This window comes from Dufourea novaeangliae, unplaced genomic scaffold (assembly GCF_001272555.1).
Source record: "Dufourea novaeangliae isolate 0120121106 unplaced genomic scaffold, ASM127255v1 scaffold19, whole genome shotgun sequence".
Lineage (NCBI taxonomy): Eukaryota > Metazoa > Arthropoda > Insecta > Hymenoptera > Halictidae > Dufourea > Dufourea novaeangliae.
The window spans coordinates 323,360-343,701 of NW_015373889.1; the positions used below are offsets into that span (position 1 = coordinate 323,360).

Below are 20,342 nucleotides of genomic sequence, written 5' to 3' on the forward strand. Positions count from 1 at the left end.
CTGAAGCATTTCCCTCTATAAGATTATTGTCCCGACGCGGACCCAAGTTCGGGACAATAATCGAGAGGAGTCTGTAATACGAATCGGACAGTGAATCACATGGAGTGGATGGATTTTTTTTGTTGCAGAGCTAGTGCTACCGAGCGGTCGACACACGCACACACGTCCCAGGGTGGCGGGCTCCGTCAGTAGCCTGGAGAAGTGGGGAGCGTGGCGGAGCAGCTAGTGAGGCAGCGGTGATTGAGTCGCTCGAGGCGGGGTCGGTTCCGGTGACAGACAAAGACGAAGACGACGACGCCGAGGAGGTGGTGGCGGTGGTGCACGGGGGAGGCGGCGGAGGCGGTGGGGCGGTTTCGAAGGTTGTGGCGGGTTGGTGTGGTAGTGGTGGGGTGGTGAAAGTCTCCCGAGGACGACTCCTGCGACGCGGCTCCGGCGGTGTAGCCGTGGCCTAGGAAGGGGGTGGTAGAATTAAAAAAAGAAAGGGGGATATAGATAAATCGGGCGGTTCTACGTGAACGGAGGGGAGGTTTTAGAGTTTGGTGGTGGCGTTTGTGAAGGCAACCTGTGGCAAGATGGGCTGTGCCATGTCGGCGGAAGAGCAAGCAGATCGAGAAGAACCTGAAGGAGGATGGCATGCAGGCCGCCAAGGACATCAAGCTGTTGTTGCTTGGTGAGTGATATGTAGAAATGAATACTTAATCTTATTTTTCTTTGACAGCGAACCTGCATGTGGTTAAGGAAATAATGGGAAATTAATAACTATAACTAGGAGAATAATAATGATGGTGTTAATAACTGAAACAATATTGTTCTGTAATTATGTGCTTATAAACGTTATTAGTATCGTCAGTTAAGTTCAATACAAATTTCTCTTTCGTTTGTAACTCAAGTAAATGTTTAACGGAGGTAATAAATGTTTAATTTCCGTATTTATGAATTATTATATGAAATTTGGAATTTGCATGAAATTTCATGTTATCGTAATGATTATTCGAAGGAATAATGACGGGAAGTATGTATTGTTATTGAATTAATATAGTTAAATTATTATTATTATTTAGTATTGTTTCTTGTTTCATTATTTATTCTATCAGAATAACTATTCTCTTAACGCCTCGAAATATCATTTATTTAAAAAAAATTAACTTTCTCCTTAAACAATTAGACTGTTAGTGTAATATCTGTTCGAAACACGACCGCGTGCTCTCTCAGTAAGTGCAAATGGTCAGTTGATCATTACATAATAAACACTTGCCTCTTTAATGGTTTTATATTCGTTGTTTATATTCTGATCAATCTAACCTATTAAGCCTCTGCGTCCTACTTACATAACAGATACTTTTTCGTGTTCAAGTATAATTTTCCCCCTGTACGTACATGCTCCAGTACCTCTTTAGTTTATTATAAAATTGGGCACATAAAAGTCGTGTTGATGAATTTATCGTTGCATAAAACAATAATATAATAATACTTTCTTTATGTAACTAATCTAATAATCTATATCACGTTGCAAATAATAATTATCGTTTATTTATTTACTAGATTAAATGAACAATGAAATAACCTATGAAGTTAATTAAATAAGAATTGAATAGGCTAAGAATTTGACATAATAATATCAACTAATAGAGGATACGATTAAAAAAAAATGAATTTCTGATTAATAAAATGTTTATTTAAAGCATCGATAAAGCCGGATTATTTTTCATGTGCCCGGATTAAATTGTTTATCAAAAAACACGCGGGTAAAATTGTACAAATACTAAGTAATATAAATAAAATAAACTACTTTTGTAAATTATTGTTAACACGTAATATGTTTTATTAATTTATCATTGAAAATAATCAGACGGACATTGTTTGAAATAACGCGCTAGAAATATCAAATAGAAGGAATGTACTCTGTTCCCCGAATTCGTTTCATATACCAGAGACTCTTGGTTTTCTTTCGCCACAGACAAATGCTTATTTTCTCGTGGCACGTGTTGCATTCTACACGAGCATAAATATTTCCAACTGATTTACGATAAAACAAACACACATTGGAGATTGAGAAAGAAATTATTAAAATTCAACGCGATGATTATGGAAGCTATTAAATTGTTTAAAAACCATTTAATCGAACCTTGGCAATTTCGAAGCTTGAAAGAAGACTCGGATGTAATACATGCAAAATTAGATAGAGCTTTAAAAATGTTCAGGAGGCGTAAAGAATTGCCGTCGAGGGTGCTAGAATTGAAGTAGGTTCAATAATTGTTCCACTCTCGCTGCAAATACAGCATTCGCTCAGGTTACTGTTTGTTTTTAATGACTCGCGAGTGAGCGACACTGCGATCGTGACTCGAAATTAACGAAGTGGATCTTAATTATGTTATAGTTATCATCGTAGACATGCCACTGGAAAATTTCAATTACATTATCTCCGTGTGAAAGAACAGCAATTGTAATAAGCTCCCATTATTTTACAATATTCAAATTGATATTTTCAAGTCTATTTTAATAATTCTTCCAATGTCTGTCTCTTGTTCCACATTATTATTACTTTCAATAAATGATTTTTTTATTTATTACAATGTGGGTTAGTAAGGTCTTTATTAGTAATTAATATAATAACTTTGCGTTATAAAATTGGATCCATTAGTAGTTTGTGGTATAAAAAAAGACCATGAAATTAATATTCTATATTATAAAATTATCATTTTAAGAAGTATATCTTAATAGTAAAATTTCACAAAAAAAAATGAAAAATTGTGGAATAAAATTGCAATAATAAAAATTGAAGTAATTGCATGATTTTGTTGGAATTTTGTTAGAACGTCAACGATCTAGTTTTTAGTTAAAAAAATCCCGAAATCGGTTGGGCACGCGCCGATTGAATCGAGGGGGTTGGAGGGGGGTGGGATAAAGAATCCTTCTGGTTTTCTGGTCGGCGTTCAAACCAAGATTATTCGAGGGAAATCTGGGTCCTGTTTATTGGTGTTACCAATGACGTCATTCCCTTCGTTTGCGTCTTCACCGAGTATTTTCATCCCATTTATGCTGCGAGGGAAACGCACGGCGAGATCGTTTCTCTCTTCGACGCCTCTATATCATCCGTTAATCCGTAACCGCGTGAAATATTCGCCCGCGGGGCGAGCTCTACGCGCCCCGTCGCGTCGGTAACAACAATAGGTACCGTTTATTCAACTTAACAAATAAATCGTACGACAAATTCATACGCAAAATTCCATAAATCGAATCGATAGAATGTTCAAGAAATTATTTTTTCTTTTTTTATAAAAGTTATCTGTAATTGTTAACCAAGAATCTCAACTAATACAAAAAAATTCATTACATTGTCTCACATGCATATATGTACTTCCCAATAATTAATAATCCTCTCAATTACTCCCACTTGCACCCCCATTACCAGGGGGTGTGTATATGTAGAATTAACACCCAAGTAATAACCCCAATATAACTAAAAGTTAAAAACTAAAAAATAATTCAACACACTTCGTGAATAATTGATAACCCCTCAATTATTCCTATTTACACCACGCTTAAACTAAGGGATGTACATATATGCAATTATTAATGCCCAAGTATTAACCCCAATACAACTAAAAGTTAAAAACTAAAAAATAATTAAAAACACTGCATGACATACAATTCCCAAATAATCGATAACCCCTTCAGTTATTCTTACCTACACCATCCTTAAACCAAGGGGTGTGCATATATGCAATTATTAATGCCTAAGTATTATCCCCAATATAACTAAAAGTTAAAAATGAAAAAATAATTAACACACTTCTTGACATACAATTTCCAAATAATCGATAACCACCTCAATTATTCCTACTTACACCTCCATTACCAAAAGGGGAGGAGGGTGGAATCGCAGTCCTACAAGACCAAGCCACTGTGTTCCCCTTTCATGCTTCTGTCCTCAATATCAGTTACGATTTCATGATGTCGTTTCCTCGTGGTGGTTCACCAACAGAGGGTGGGGTGGGGGCAAGGATCTGTGGATCGATTCGCATTAATTTATTAGCCGAGTTAGCGCAAGTGGCATGCGAACGTTATGGCGGAAGGAAGGTGGTTGGAATTCGTACGTTCCAAGCCGATCGATAAGAGAGGTGGAGAACCGTGGCTGGAAGTGCGACGGGAACGATTCCGAAGCGCGCGATGCGGCGCGGCGTAGCGGTTCGGGATGAAAGAGCTTTTTAAAAGAGGGGGAGTACCTACACCGGCATCCGTAAGCAGGAAAACAAGTTCCGCTGGTACATACGGTCGCGCCACACGTCACTTCCGGTCCCCTCGCTTCCGCCATAGGCGCCGTTTTTCTCTTTTCCGTTTCTAGTGCACCTTTCTTCCTCCCTTTTCCTTTTCTTTTTCCGATTATACTAAAAATCTCGAGAATTTATCATTATCTCAAGAAAATATACGATTTTTCCAATGTTATTTTTATTTATAAGATTTCGTTTTTCTTTAATTGGAAGTTTAGTTAGAATATGATTTGATTTGTTAACCTCTTGAGTATACGCAGTATCATTCCAAAATTGTTAGGAAATATTCACTAGGAAATTCCTTAACAAAACAGGGTACCAATTGATTGTTGGTAATATTTATAAATATATTTATATGACAGAAATATTTTTCTGTTCTTAACAAATTTGTGCCTGCAGAGGTTAATTATTTTTATTTTTGGGCAAATTGGTTGGGTTTTGAACATTTTTGGGAAACTTAGCATGAGGCTATATTTCTTCGATATTTTGGTATTATGTTTATGGAATTTTCAGGGAAATTATTTCAGTCGGTTTTGTTAAAAATCGATTTTCTGATTAATCGACCAATGGCCTGATTATTAACTGTGAGGTTAATTACTGTTTCGAGCGATCAATTTTTACATAGGTTGGTCAGAAATTATTAGACACTCGGTACGTTATGCATAATTAATTGTTCTTTTCCTTATGATTTCAGGTGCCGGCGAGTCTGGAAAAAGTACCATCGTAAAACAAATGAAGTAAGTTTACTGTCCTAATTTCTTTTTAAATATAATAATTTTACTTCAATTTACGTAAAAAATATTTACTGGTAACCAATTCTAGGATCACTAACATAATTTTAAAAATATAAATTTTACTACCATTTATTAAAATACATAAGAGCGGGGTGAGGAATTAAATTTTTAATGCTAGTTACTGTCAGTATAGCTGCATAGAAATAATTTTTAATATATTGACCGAACCGAGTAATTTCGAACGTTCCGCAGATGTTACGCTTATAAAACGATGTTTTAACACACAATCAGCTCATAAACTTCATTAAGGGAACGTCAGATCGGTCGTTCACCCCAAAAAATCAATATTTTCCCCGTTGAAAGAACAGTTTGCCGGTGGAAACGTGTTTCGAATCTTGTTTTCTCGTCAATGGGACCCATTCATACCGTCCAGTGAACAAAATCCCGTGTGTCCAGCCACCGGACAAGACTTCCGGAACGTTGATCGATAATATTCCACGGTTATGGTTCCCAATCTTTCGACTTTTTAAATTATGCTCCATCGAAAACGAAACTGTAACAAAAATTTGCTATTCGAGTTCGAAATACAGTAAAATTTTAAATTAAAAAAATGTGATCTGCAAAATCAATGATCAATTGATCTGCTTTCAACTGATAGTAAACGAAGGAGAATGAAATAATTGTTTATTCGAGTACAAAATCGATATAAAAACAAAAATTTTTATTTATTTATAAAATACCAGTAATGCAATTTTTCGACAGCTCTTAATTACCAGGTTGTTTCATTCTTAAGATGGAAAAAGTTTAAATTTTTGCGACGTTATTTATAATAATTTTTTCTACAGAAATAATAATATCTGATATAAAGATCTAAAACGTGCCTTCATAAATAAATTTTACTTAATTTGAATTAAGATAAATAAAGAATATTGTAAAATAATGTAAAAAATATTTTTATGAACAATTTGAATTCGTTACCAGCACCGCGCCAAATTGTTTTGAAATCATAGCCACACCTGCGTATTGCTGGTTCTTCGAGCACGAAAGCCTACAAGCACACCCGTTCTCTATTTTTACAGAATTATCCATGAAAGTGGATTTACACCGGAAGACTTCAAACAGTACAGGCCCGTGGTGTACAGCAACACGATACAATCTCTAGTCGCTATTCTCAGAGCGATGCCGAATTTGGACATCAGCTTCTCGACCAACGAGCGGGAGGTAAGCTGAAACTCTTTCTCTTTTTACCAATTTTGGACCTTGACTGAAAAACTAGTCCTCCATTTTAAACCTTCCATCACAGAATTAATTGTTTCCAACACAATCCTTGAACCAATGAAAGAAAACGTACTGCATTTGTATGAAATTCACTCATTTTCGTAGAGTCTATGATCGTTATATTTGTCCCCTTTCGTCGATATATGCCGCCATTTTGAAAGTAGAAAAGGGCGGGAAAATGTTTCGAATTCGAACTGTGTCACCAGATCATGAAAAGAAGAAATATTGAACGAATTACTGGTACATTTACTAAAATACCACGGAGTAGGAGAGGATGTATTAAAAATTAAAAAAAGAGAGGATAACTGTATATTTTATTCATTCAACAATGCTTGCTACACCTGCAATCCTCGACAGTGGCGACTATTTTTTGTTTATTTTAATAAGTACCACTTGGTCTAGATCTAGAAGCTTTAAATAGTATTCTTCGACACTCCTGTACATTACCACAGAACCCAATAAAGGGAGCCCCGTATGTCACTGGGTATCAGGAACGAATGACACCGAGGCAGAGGTTAGAGGCCGGCGGCTGGAATAAAAAATTATCGATAGGGCTGGGAGCACTTGAGCGATCGATGCGTATCTCGAGGCGGCACTGAAGCACCCTCATCCGGCATATTTACCGATCGTGCAGCGTCGCGGCTGCGTCGTTTACCTTAGAGCCAATAACGAGAGCCCCTGCCTCGAAAACAAGGAGCACGAGGGGCTGGCTGACTCTCGAGTACCGATTGATCCGGCTTTTCAGGCCAGTGCCTCTCAATCCGCTGGCGGTCGTCTCTTGTGTCAGCTTGGCGGATGATTGATGCCAATTCTCGACGGTATAGTCGACGATAAGAATATAGTTCAGGCTGTAAAGTAAGTTGAAGCGTCTTTTGGGGACTTGGACCAGGGTCCTGGAGTCCAGCTAGAGTCCTAGGGTCTAGGATCGTTTTCAGCGTTTCTTACCATCTTGGAAATTGGAATCAGAACTAGTATAGTAGGTGGATAAGAAATAGTGAACTTGTAGAAATCTTTTCAGTAACAGCAAGTGCCTTGGGTGATCCTCTTTGCTGGTGTTTGGGTAGGTAGGCTCCCAAGCACATCAGAGCTGCTTGAAACGTCTCTAATCTTATTATATATACTCTGTCAGACTAAGGAAATATTGTAAAGTAAGTTGAAGCTTCTTTTGGGGACTTGGACCAGGGTCCTGGAGTCCAGCTAGAGTCCTAGGGTCTAGGATCGTCTTCAGCGTTTCTTACCATCTTGGAAATTGGAATCAGAACTAGTATAGTAGGTGGATAAGAAATAGTGAACTTGTAGAAATCTTTTCAGTAACAGCAAGTGCCTTGGGTGATCCTCTTTGCTGGTGTTTGGGTAGGTAGGCTCCCAAGCACTTCAGAGCTGCTTGAAATGTCTCTAATCTAATATACTCTGTCAGACTAGGGAAATATAGTTTTCAAGGTCGGAGCACAGGTTCAGGAGAATTTTCACCGATATTTCAGCTTAGCATGCAGACAGCAACAGTTCCCTTGCTGGCTACTCGGAACTGTTGATGGGCTACCTGTTGATCAGCAACCTGATGGCTTCCAGTAGTGCTTCACGATAGTTTGTCTCGCTTAATCCAGCACTTGTATGTCCAATATTGTCTTGCACTGCTAATTTTCACTTGTTCATCAGTGTTTTCGCAAAGGACTATACGCTTGTTGTTAATTGACAACAATAATGTACATTTCTCAGTACTCATGGAATACATTTTCTAGAATAGTACTTCTACAGTGACACAATTTAATACTACTACAAAGTTTATCAAAAGTTTGGAGTAAATTATTCCTAAATACTGATATAGATTATTAGAAAAGAAATCAATATTGTTCCCGTAGATGTTATTGGGTGTACTAATGAGAGGTCACTAATGGAAGGACTAGTGGAAGGAGTCCCTAATGTTCTAATGGGAATTACCTTCAATTATCTGATATTATATCTTAGATTGTTCTTTTGCTACATTGTTACATGAAACCCTATATACCAGTGACTTGCACACTTAGGTGGTACTAGGTAGAAATTATCCCCTAAGTGCCTTGACCACCCAAAACACATGAAGCCAAAACGTAATGTGGATTGTAAAAACGTTTTAATATCATCGACATATAAGGCGTATTCTAGATAATCTAACGAATTGTTGGACCATGATGTTTCAGACGGACGTGAAAATGGTATTCGACGTGATCCAAAGAATGGAGGACACGGAGCCATTCGGCGAGGAGCTTCTGGCTGCGATGAAGAGGCTCTGGGCGGACAGCGGGGTCCAGGAGTGCTTCGGTAGGAGCAACGAGTACCAACTCAACGACTCGGCGAAATAGTAAGTGAACCCGATCGATTATTCAGATCTTGCTCTCGTTAAAAATGTCAAAAGAATCGTCCTCTTTTGACGACTTCGAGGACTCTTCAGTTATCAGTAACTGAACGATCCTGAGTGATTGTATATGCATTTATAGCAATTTTGAGGATTAAGGACTTTAACGAGGACTAGTAAAGTCTTATTTTTCATTTGTATTATTATATTATATTACATACTATTTATATTGTTCTATTTTTCATACTATTTTCAATTGGATAATTTTTTTTCAATTCTGGATTCTGTAGAATTAATTATAAGATTAGGAATTTGTGAATGCATGAAATCCACTGTTTAATAATTGTTAGTGAAAAATCATAGTGGTTATGTTCCATCAACCTACATAATTCACAGAATGTCCCAAGAGTGTTTCTCTCTTGAAGGTAACCGGGCCATTGAGAGTCTCTCATTAAACTTCCAGAGAAATCGATCCGTCATCCCGTTCTTCGAGACTTGAGCACTTCAGCTCTCGACAAAAATTACGTCTGTGTTTTTTAAAAAAATTGTCAAAATTGAACACGGAATGAACCTTCCGTTAAATGAACTTCTGTTTGTTGAACCAGATTTAGGTTTCATCGATTCGTATCTTATACAATTAATTATTCAATTATTACAATTTTATAGTATTTCTTTATTATTCTACTATTTTTTATTCTTAAAGTTCTTTATTATTCTGTTACTTTTAATTATTATAATTTTTTTAAATTAATTTCTCATTTCCATTACTTGCTAAGTTTTCTGGATTATGGAATAATGAACATCAAAAAGTGTGAGTAATTAGTGATTTGTTTTTAAAAAATGAATTTTTTTAGAAAGATTTATAGTTGATGTAGAGCGTTCACATGTATTAATGTATAGTGAATATTTACAAATAAGCTTAACCTAGAGCTAGTTCGCCCAAGCCATTGAAATAAGGAAACCTCGTCGCTACCTAATTTGGAGTACGTCCAACTTTGATATAATCGAATCCGACAAAAATCGGACACCTGTGCTTTCATTCATTCTTTATCCTCCATTCTGAATGAACCACTATTAGTGAAACTGGTACAATTTTTTTTAAATTATAAAAATATATAACAATACAAATATAAAAAAACATATCAAAAGACCATTGAAAAGCTGTAACTAGAGTTGTCAGAGAAAATTTTAGTTGAAGTTAGAGGGTGTTTCAAAACAGGTGGTCATAAATGAGGGCAAAAAGGATCATGTAAAAAAATCTCAAATTAAATCTACGAGTTTTGAAACACCCTGTATAGTTGAACCAAACGAAAAATCGATCATCACATTTCTGAAAATATGTTTACTACATTTCGTACCACTAATTCCTCCTTGAAATTAAATCTATGTGTTTTGAAACGTCCTGTATAGTCGAACCAAACGGAGAATCTGTAATGGTTTCCAAAAGAAAGTTCCATAAAGCGTAATGGGAGAAAATGGGTGGGGAGAATATTCTCCTTACTGCCGAGACAACCGATGGTAGGGTCCTCCGGTGTCGGCCATTTTATTATCCGAAGTGTATTTGAAGGGAAACCGCGGCAGTAACAACGTTACATTATACATATAGACGCAACACGTTGGTCGCGCCCAAGCTAGGCCGCGTCCGCGGATCACTTTTCGCCGTCAATATCTCGACAGGTCGATAACCAATGGCCGAGACAAGGGAAACTATATACTTTTCTTGGAAATCTTTTATTTGCCGCGCGCACACCCCTGTCACGTGTACCGCAATGCAGCTTAATCACCAGTTGCTTTACGAAGACGTGGTAGAGTAGCTGCCAAAACTACATGACAGTCGTAATTTTCCTTAAATCTTCCTACTGACTGCAATTTCTTTGGTTCAATATACCAACCATGTACAATAGGATTTTTAGAATATCATATTTTTTTATTAAAACGGGTTTTTTAATGAATAGGTCTTTTTTACTTAATGTAATATATAGGCAACTTAAAAGAACTTCCAAATTAATTTAGCGTCGTTCAAGATTATTCAAAGTCTTAATAAGTAAGTCTACTTCAAGTCTTTACTGGTATGAAAAGTGGATACGTAGCTTAATAATTCTTCAAATTCCTGTTATCAGTAGCAGATTAGTATCGTAAAAGATCCGAAGTGATCATTTTACAGAAACATATATACTGAACGATTAAAACATTTTTAGGTTAGGAAATGAATTATGTAAACTGGAATTTATTTGCTACGCATGGTACGGTGTAACGAAAACAGAAAATGAATGAAAATCGCACATTTGGAAGTTCAATTAAAAAAATATAAAATGACTATCATCTCGTTTCCACTACAGCACCTGACTTAACAACGGTTTCAAGTCGTCCCGGCGGACATATTGGAAAAATCAGCCGACTCGCGAGTCAATTAAACTCCCCACTGTTAATTTAATCACGGTCGATCTACTAGAAAGAAAAGGAAAAAAACCAAAGAGGGAGGCATCAAAAGGAGGACGTGTGCGAGTCGAAGGATTCGAACCGTTTCCTTTTCCCCGTTTTTTCCCCCGTCTTTCTTATTTAGGTTTAGCGGTGTATTGATCGCCGATGACGTCACGCCACGCCCGTGTCACGTGGCCCAAAATGGCCGCCGACACCATCCCCCCGCTACTGTTCCCACTCCTTTTCAGCCACCCCACCCTCCCCCGGACTCTTCTCTCTTTTTTCATTCCGTTACCCCCCTTTTGTACCGGGGGAACAGTAAGAAAATAGAGTGATACAAGAATGAAAGAACGCCAGGAGGAAAGGGGGAGGGGGCGAAAACAATGGGAAGAAAACACCACTTGTACCGCGAAATTCGTGATAATTGGACACTTAATAATTACCAAAAGAGAGTCGGGGAAAAGGAAGCCGGATTTAAAGGGGACGAAGTGCAACGGAAACCTTGAGAATTCATTCTTTTTTTGTTTTTTTAATGTAACTTGATTTTGTGCGGTTTTAATATTGTGTTTTATTGTGACGTAAAGGATATTGAGAGGATTGTTTCGTGATATTGTGGTACACGATGGAAAATGTTTTGGGAAAAGAATCTACCAAAAATCATTTTTTATCTTCAACACATGACAAGGATTTCCAAAATGGCAGAATGCTTTTTGCAATCTTGTGTTAATAACCCATTGTTTCTACTAGATTCATCGTAACTATCAGTCCCCTCGATATCTATGCGTTCACCAGCGACGTAAAGCAACGTAAAAGCCCTAACAGCCCGATAAAATGGAAGCGCTTTGTACAGGTGCATCCAACTTTGGCAATGAACGACCGACAAATCGTCAACCATGGACACGCAAAGGCGAGATCGATCGGTCCCGACCTGGATTGCAACGTCAATTCCGAATGTTGTTTACCCCTGGAATTGCTTTATATACAGGTCACATTAGAATTGTTGCTTCATCGCTTGACTCGACGCTGCGCAACCAAGTTGTACTCCTGATACGAAAAACTTCGTATTTATGTCCGATTAATGTTTTATTGTTTGTTTGAATTTTCAGTTTCCTGGATGACCTGGACCGATTAGGGGCAAGGGATTATCAGCCTACGGAGCAAGATATTTTAAGGACCCGTGTGAAAACAACGGGTATAGTCGAAGTCCACTTTTCCTTCAAGAATCTTAATTTCAAGTAAGTCGTTCTTCGGACAACTTATATGTATTCACTTATTTTTTTGTCGTGATTATACTAAAACAGCACTTATAGTGCTTGTGGAGAAACTTTTCTTTGAGTGTTAAAATATTTTCTGTAGGACAATTTGGAACATTTTGTCTGGACCACCCTGTATAAAGATAGAAATTCTACTGGAGTATGGAAATTGCAGTACTATCCTGAAATAATACTTGCATAGTATACACAAACAGAATATCCCTTTAATATATAGTAGCTTTCTCATAAATATTCTGTACATCTTATATTGATCACCCTGTATAATGATAAAAATTATATTGGAATATTACCCTAAAATATTGCTTACATAGCATTCATAAACAGAGTTTCTTCCCAGAATGTAATAGTTTCTTGCAAAATAGTTTATAACACTTTATTTGTACCACCTTGTACATACATAAACATTGTATTGGCTCGTCAAAGCAAATTTTTTCTAAAATAACATTTGTACCCGTAAAAACTTCAAATTTTATAATCTTCTGTAAAATTACTTGTAACGCCTAATGTGAAATCACCCTGTAGATCGTAAGAAATTGAATGTCCATCATTTTCGGTCAGTTCTAGTAGTCACTTGCAACGATAACGGTAGCAATTAAATGAAAAAAAAAAAAAGGAAGGTATGTACAAGGTGGGATCCTTCCATCAACCTGATATAAAGAACCGAAATGCAGGTGTAGGTTTATCGATGCGCCACCGTTACGAAAGAATGTTATCGTTTCAGGAACGCTCGGCCAACAAACGGAAAACTGTTTTCCCATTCCATAATCGAACGGTTTTCCCTATCTTGTACACGTATGATAGTACAGTTTGGTTTGTTCGTGTTAACATCCTGTACGATATAGATAACGACTGTCAAATTTGCCTCGGGAAATCGGTGCTTTTAATGGACTGGCCTTGAAAAAGTATTTTGCAGTTCAGACGTTTTATGAAGTAATTTGGAAAATAATTTTTTTAAATAAAAAACTTCTAGGCAAACATTATCGACCTTTTTTTATATTATTACTTATCGTTGTGTTATCGGCTTTTGACAAAAATATTAGATCCTTGAGATTCAAGATGGCTGACCACCATTCGTACAGATAACCCTCGTATAACACGGTGGTTGGCTTCTTGAAAATTACCGTGTCGTGCAAATTCGTGTTATACGAAACCAAGAAGTATGTATGATACAAAAAGTAGGGTTAGGTTGCAAACATTAACGAAAGTGTACACAGTTCTTTAACCGTACTGTAGAAATGCCGTATTATTCGAGGGTTCATTGTATCTACAAATTTGTAAAAAGGAAATGATAATAACTAACAAATGACTGATAGCTAATAATGGACTCCCATATATGGCGTGAATTTATAGCTTGTTTCGTATGAGTATCTCGAGAAATGTATCGAGTAGAGTCAGCGAAGAAGCGGTGGGATAAGAGAAAGAGCAATGTCTCGCGAATGATTGAGCATGAATCATAACGCTGATAATTTAAGAAGCCGATTGTGAGAACGAGAGTTCCTCCTTCGAGCTTGGCGTCACCGTGAAAAGTAAAATTTACTGGCAGAGCCTTCATGCAAATTTACATTTTTGTCCGATCAATTTACACAATCAAACGTAAAAAGACGCTCATATTCTTTTTTTTGTTTAATTTCATTAAGTAAAAATTCAAGGAAAAAATGTTATTAAATGACACTAAGTTGTTTATTTTATCAGTATATTTTTGCATACTGTATTTTCCCACCCTTTTATTTGATAAGAATGATGCAGGACTTCAGGGAATCATAATTAACATTGTTGAGAAATTTTCTTGAAAACTAATAGTGAATTTTCAAAAAAAAAGTTAACATACCCATCAGCTTGCAACAATTATTTAGAAAGCATCGGTAAAATAGAACAATTCACAGAATTCAGTGGAATTTCACTTTATGCAGGGAATTAAATTTTATGTAACTTTAGTTTCTCTACATTTATCCTTCTATATGTCCAGATTTATTTTATTTAGATTACTCATCGAGTTGTTCTTCATTTGCATGTTAACGCTTATTTGCAGACTGTTCGATGTGGGCGGCCAAAGAAGCGAACGTAAGAAGTGGATCCATTGCTTCGAGGACGTGACCGCGATCATATTTTGCGTTGCGATGTCCGAGTACGATCAAGTCTTGCACGAAGACGAGTCGACGGTAAGAGATCACTTCTATGTATAATAGAAAATGATAGAACAGAAATATATTATCTAGATAATATTATTAAAAATATATTGTAGTCTACCTAATATCTAGGAAGCTGCAGTAATTGTCCATATATTGAGTGAATAATAAACATTAATGTATTATCTAGATAATACAAAAATTATCTAATAGTAAACCTATTATTTGAACGTTTCTAATATCGAATTGCGTTAATAGTTACAAATTGACAGGTTTCCATATCCTCCGTCCAATATCTCAAACAGTATCTCTTGTATACATATAACATAGCGAAATATTCATGGCAGTCAAGATAAATGAAACACCCTGTATAATAAGTAACAAATTCATAATCCAACTAGCAAGTTCAGTGGGACATTATCAGCCTTCTGTTTTGTTTTTAACTTGAACAAAACCTTCAATTGTACAGCAGACCCTCCCGTGTCCGAACGTTCTACTATCCGTACGTTCTGTGATCAGAACAAAATACCTCGTATCAACAGACAGCCTTCTGTTGCGAATATGTGGTGTTTACATTCACTAAAAAAGTATAGTATATATATATATATCTATTCAAGTAAATGAGCTTTAGTATCAGAAAAGTGATTATGTTCCATTCTTCAAGAATTCTTTTATCCAAATATTATGTTTCCCTATTAGTTCGGATATGGGAGGCTCTACTGTATTCACCCACGTAATTCCAGTCGTCATAAATTAGCCCCCTCTCCAAAAAAACTGTACTTCCGTAAAAATCCATAGTCATATTTAGACTTATGTTTCCCTATCTTAGTTCGGATATGGGAGGCTTCACTATATTAAGATATTTCCACGTAATTCCAGTCTTTTGTAAATTAGTCCCCTCGAAAAAAATCAGTACTTCCGTAATGATCCCATAGTCCAGTTGTAATAAACTGGGAAAAAGACAAATGGGTTTAACGAGTGTGACGAGTGCACCTGAATTAAGTTAACGTATCATCATCACGCGCCCCGTGTGTAACGTTAGCCCGCCCAGCCCAGGGATACACGATCCGTCACGGTGCCCCGGGACCCGTCACACTGGGGGGAAACCCGAGAAACCAGAAACACACCAACCTGGGAGCTACGAAATTATACCGTGCATATAGATATGGACGGCCAATTGCCGAGGCCCCCTCCCGATGTGGGAAGAATACGTGACGGCGTGCAATTGTCGGAAATTAACGGGTTCTCCTGGTGGAACGACCTCACCCATTAACCCCGCTTGCCCCTGTGTTCCACTGGAATGATTTATTATTTATTTTCCTTGGGTGGACCGCGTCAAGTCTCGTTTCCATGAAAAAATCTTGATAATTATTCTTTTCGTAAATTGAATTTTTCATTGAAATTTGTACCATATTTTTTTTGAAAATTCAGTGACTGTCATCGATAACCGTTGTGTACGGTCATTTGGATTTGTGAGAAAGAAATTTACTATCTGTATAATAGATAAATATGTAATCGTGAAAAATAAATTGTTTATGTATATTGTAATTGGACTATGGATATTTATGGAAATTTGTATTTTTAATTGGAAATTGGATCCTGAGAACTATTTATTTACTAGACCAGTGGGTTTGTTCGGTTTAAAGTTAAATGAAAACTTTTTTTTTTTTACAGAATCGAATGCAAGAAAGCTTGAAGCTGTTCGACTCAATTTGCAATAACAAATGGTTCACCGACACCTCGATTATTCTCTTCTTGAACAAGAAGGATCTTTTCGAGGAGAAAATTCGCAAGTCCCCTCTCACCATTTGCTTCCCCGAGTATGCTGGTAAGATACCATTTTGTTTTTCAATAGATATTAACAATTGTACTAATTAGTTTTAAAAGATATTGAAAACTAGTCTAAAATCTCGAATAAAAGAATCTGTTATTTTTCATTTCTTTTATTATTTTAACAAAAGAATGCAATTTTTTTTTAGTTTGCTTCAAATATTTGTTATTTAAAGTAAATCTGTATTAACTAACGTAATATCTGTACTTCAGATATTACGTTATTTAATTATTTAGAAGTAACGTTTATAAAATTGGATTATTGACTCATTGTGGTAAAAATAAACGCGGAAACTTGCCTGGATAGAAAAAGTTTTATAATCTCTTGACGTCCTCGAGATTCCTTCACGCGCCACAAGAATATTATTTCCTCTTGTTTAGGGTGATCTAAATACACTCCTAGCCGTATCCAACATGGCGGAGTGCGTCTTATTGTAACTATAGCTCCTCATCGTACGATAATTCGATTAATATTCACAGATACTTATTTATAAAAATCCAGGCATTCTCTATATTATAATTATTATAAACAAATTCAAGTTTGATCCACTAATGACACAATTTTTCTATCGCTATTGACATTAAATAATTACTTTATCCTACCATTCATTCAAGTGCAAAAAAATGTAACCTAGAAAAAGTAATCCATTCTTCCAGTGAGATTTTCCTTAGACGAGGTTAGAAAAAAGTAATGAAATCACGATGTATAGAATTTTTTATAAAATTAAAAATCTTGTTGACGCTACAAATGAAACGTTACTTTAACTTAATGATATAGTTAAAGTTAATCCTAGTTCATCTGCATATTTCATGCCACAAGACCTCATTTTAATACCTAATTATCCCTGCCCCGGTGGAATTACATCTAAATTAGTAATCAGTCGAGTTTGATTGCTAGCTGGAACATAACGTAGCAGTGGTAGACACAATTATTCCGCCTCAATTGATAATTTATAGAAACAGTAATATAATATAATAAGACCAATAATAACAGGGTTATAGCGGGTGTGCCACTATTTTTCCTCAAGTTGAATATTTATTTTATAGAGAAACGAAAATATTTACTGATTCAGTAACGATTATTCTTCGCCATTTTTAAAACAGAAAATGGCGGGAAATTACGACGATTTAAATTCGAAATAGGTTACGTTAAGAAGTAATAGATTACTCGTCGGTACAGCTTTCAATCAATCATCCCAAAATATTATTGTAATTCGTGTTAAATTGAAAAATACAAACTTGTCAAGAGATATCTGACAAAATGCAACTTGTTCATTGTCCACAGGAGCGCAAGAGTACGGGGAGGCGGCCGCGTACATCCAGGCGCAGTTCGAGGCGAACAACAAGACAGGCAATAAGGAGATCTACTGCCACACGACTTGCGCCACTGATACAAACAACATTCAGTTCGTGTTCGACGCGGTCACAGATGTCATTATCGCCAATAATCTCCGTGGCTGCGGTCTCTATTAGGATAAATATTCCCGTCGCGGAGCCGATTGACCGGCACGCATTCACACTCGCTACACACACGAGGAACACGACCACGAAGCCGACAGGCATGCATCGCGCGACGAAGGAGCGTATGAGAGCGAATGAGAGACCGTGAGACTGATCCAGACTTGCGAGGAAGAGAGGACCGAGTGATCGAGAGGGAGAGAATGGGAGGAAGTGAGTGGACAACGAGAGAATGTAAGAGAGAAAGAGAGAGAAAGATACACCAATGTACCACCGCTGCTGCTACCGACCACCTGCGGTTACCTTCTCGACTCTTTTTTTATTTTAACTGCCCTTTCGACTTGTTCTTCCTTCCTGGGGACCTATCAAGGATTTACTGGCTGTGCTTCTTTATTGATCAGCAAACCCAACCCACAATTTGGATTCCACATTTGGAAGCAGTGAAAGTTTTTGGAAAGTACAGTGTAGTCCTCCGACATGATCAGCTTGGGAGTGGACCTGACCTACGAGATAAGTAGCTACCATCATAAGTAGTTCTTTATTGATCAACAAACCCTAACCACAATTTGGATACCACATTTGGAAACAGTGAAAGTTTCTGGAATGACCAGTATAGCCCCCAGGATAATTAGCTTGAGAGTGGACCTGACCTACGAGTTAGGTAGCTACCATCATAAGTAGTTCTTTATTGATCAACAAACCGAATCCACAATTTGGATACCACATTTGGAAGCAGTAAAAGTTTCTGGAATGACCAGTATAGCCCCCCAGGATAAGTAGCTTGAGAGTGGACCTGACCTACGAGTTAGGTAGCTAACATCATTAGTTCTTTATTGATCAACAAACCCAATCCACAAATTGGATATCACAGTTGGAAGCAGTAAAAGTTTCTGGAAAGTACAGTATAGCCTCTCGAGATGATCAGCCTGAGAGTGGACCTAACCCTAAGAGTTAGGTAGCTAACTTCATAGATAGTTCACTGTAGGGTCAATCTCAAACTGTACCAGTTTGACTTTAATCTTGACAGTGGTGGGGATATTGATTGTCTTGTTTAATACAACTTCTCTGGCTTGAAAACTTCCATTCTTGTTCCAAGTGATTAGCTGTTGATATCAAAGAATTGCTTACAATCTGTATGTTCCTAATTTGAAGATTCACTTCTTCTGAATGCTACCATGAACTTCTGAAGTGGGTTAATGTGGTCCGTCAATCAATAAGCACTCAGTACTCTTTAACAATGTTTTGTATAAACAAAGGAAAGAATTTCATAAGTGATCAGGATCCTTAAGGAACGATAGTTTGAAGTCCAAGAAGAAAGGGAACTCACCAAAGATCGATCCAGATTTTTCATGGATTTCGCGACGAATCGCACAAAGACCAATCACGAAGCACACTTGGATCCAAGGGTTCCTCCATCTTGGTTTTATTGCCGAGTCACTGACACGTGGGAGCATGGAGCTCATTTTAGGCAGACAATCGTTGATACATTAATGATGATAATTTCCAAGCAAGCAGCATTAATAATTTCATATAGTAATAAAGGTATACAGAGTGATTCATACTATTATCTGATCCACTTTTTCAGTGATTCCTTAAGTTTGAGGTCATGTTTAAATAAATGAATCAATGGAACTAATTATATTATTTTACTAAAATTTTTATTAGATCAGGTCGAGGTTATTTGTAGTTTCTCAGGTCTCTTCGGTGTATAGGTAGGCGTGGTCAGCAGGGCGAAATGGTGGGGATGGCCTCAGTCAACTAACTCTGAAACTTCTGTAGTTCAATAATAAAAATTACTGTAATTAAGGATCGAGACTAGATATCGTCAATCATCAAAGGAACTTTGTTCTTCATTTTTTCACGAATTATCAATATTTATAAAGAAACATAAAAAACATAGTTAGGTAAATGTATGAAAAGACTGTATACGTTTATTGAAAAATTAATTAATCGTATAAAAACTGTCCTTTGTAAAAATGATTTTCTGCCTAGAAGAGCCGGAACACGTTGTAATATACATATAATCCCTTTCGCTCTTGTACAATTATTATTCAACGTTCTAGCTTTACTTCTACTGTGTTACGTTCATTATCGATCGCACGGATCACGCATAAGTCGACGATTAATTATACATGCTTGCAGTTGTTGCGTATCAATCAGTTGCAACTAATATTATTGGTCAGTCCTATGGATTAGGAAATTGGACCGTAAAAACAGACGATTGGTCAGAGTCAGCATCAGGTGAAAAACTAAGAGATTTTTTCATCAACATGAGACAATTTCTTTTTGTAAATGAAAATCAGTATTTGCGAAAGTATAATTTATCCGATTAGATAATTATGGACAACATATATAACTTCAAAAAATGAAAATTAAAAAAAAAAAAAGAATTCGGGGATGATAATTGTTTTATCTTCTAAGGATTTTGCAACTGATATTTTTCAAGGTCGTCTCGTTTCATCGGTACGCACATTTTCACAAAATTTCGCACAATCGCGCGCGCGCGCACATACTTCGAGGAAAGTTTCAGCGAACGAAGTAGGACGGTAAAAAGTTGCGATCCTTGAATTTCCGGCGTTGAAGCCATTTAGTTTCTTCCTGGCAACTAAATATTTTTG

At 36.8% G+C, this 20,342-nt stretch overlaps 1 protein-coding gene across 1 annotated transcript; it reads left to right on the top strand.

Annotated features, from left to right (window-relative positions):
• The first annotated feature begins 572 nt into the window (after positions 1-572).
• Positions 573-18,490, top strand: LOC107185670 (guanine nucleotide-binding protein G(o) subunit alpha). The gene is given in 9 exon segments (XM_015573408.1): positions 573-598; positions 600-670; positions 4,966-5,008; positions 6,085-6,226; positions 8,461-8,621; positions 12,143-12,271; positions 14,340-14,469; positions 16,111-16,264; positions 17,552-18,490. Coding segments are annotated over 9 exon segments (1,044 nt in total). The 3' UTR covers positions 17,740-18,490.
• Positions 18,491-20,342: the final 1,852 nt, after the last annotated feature.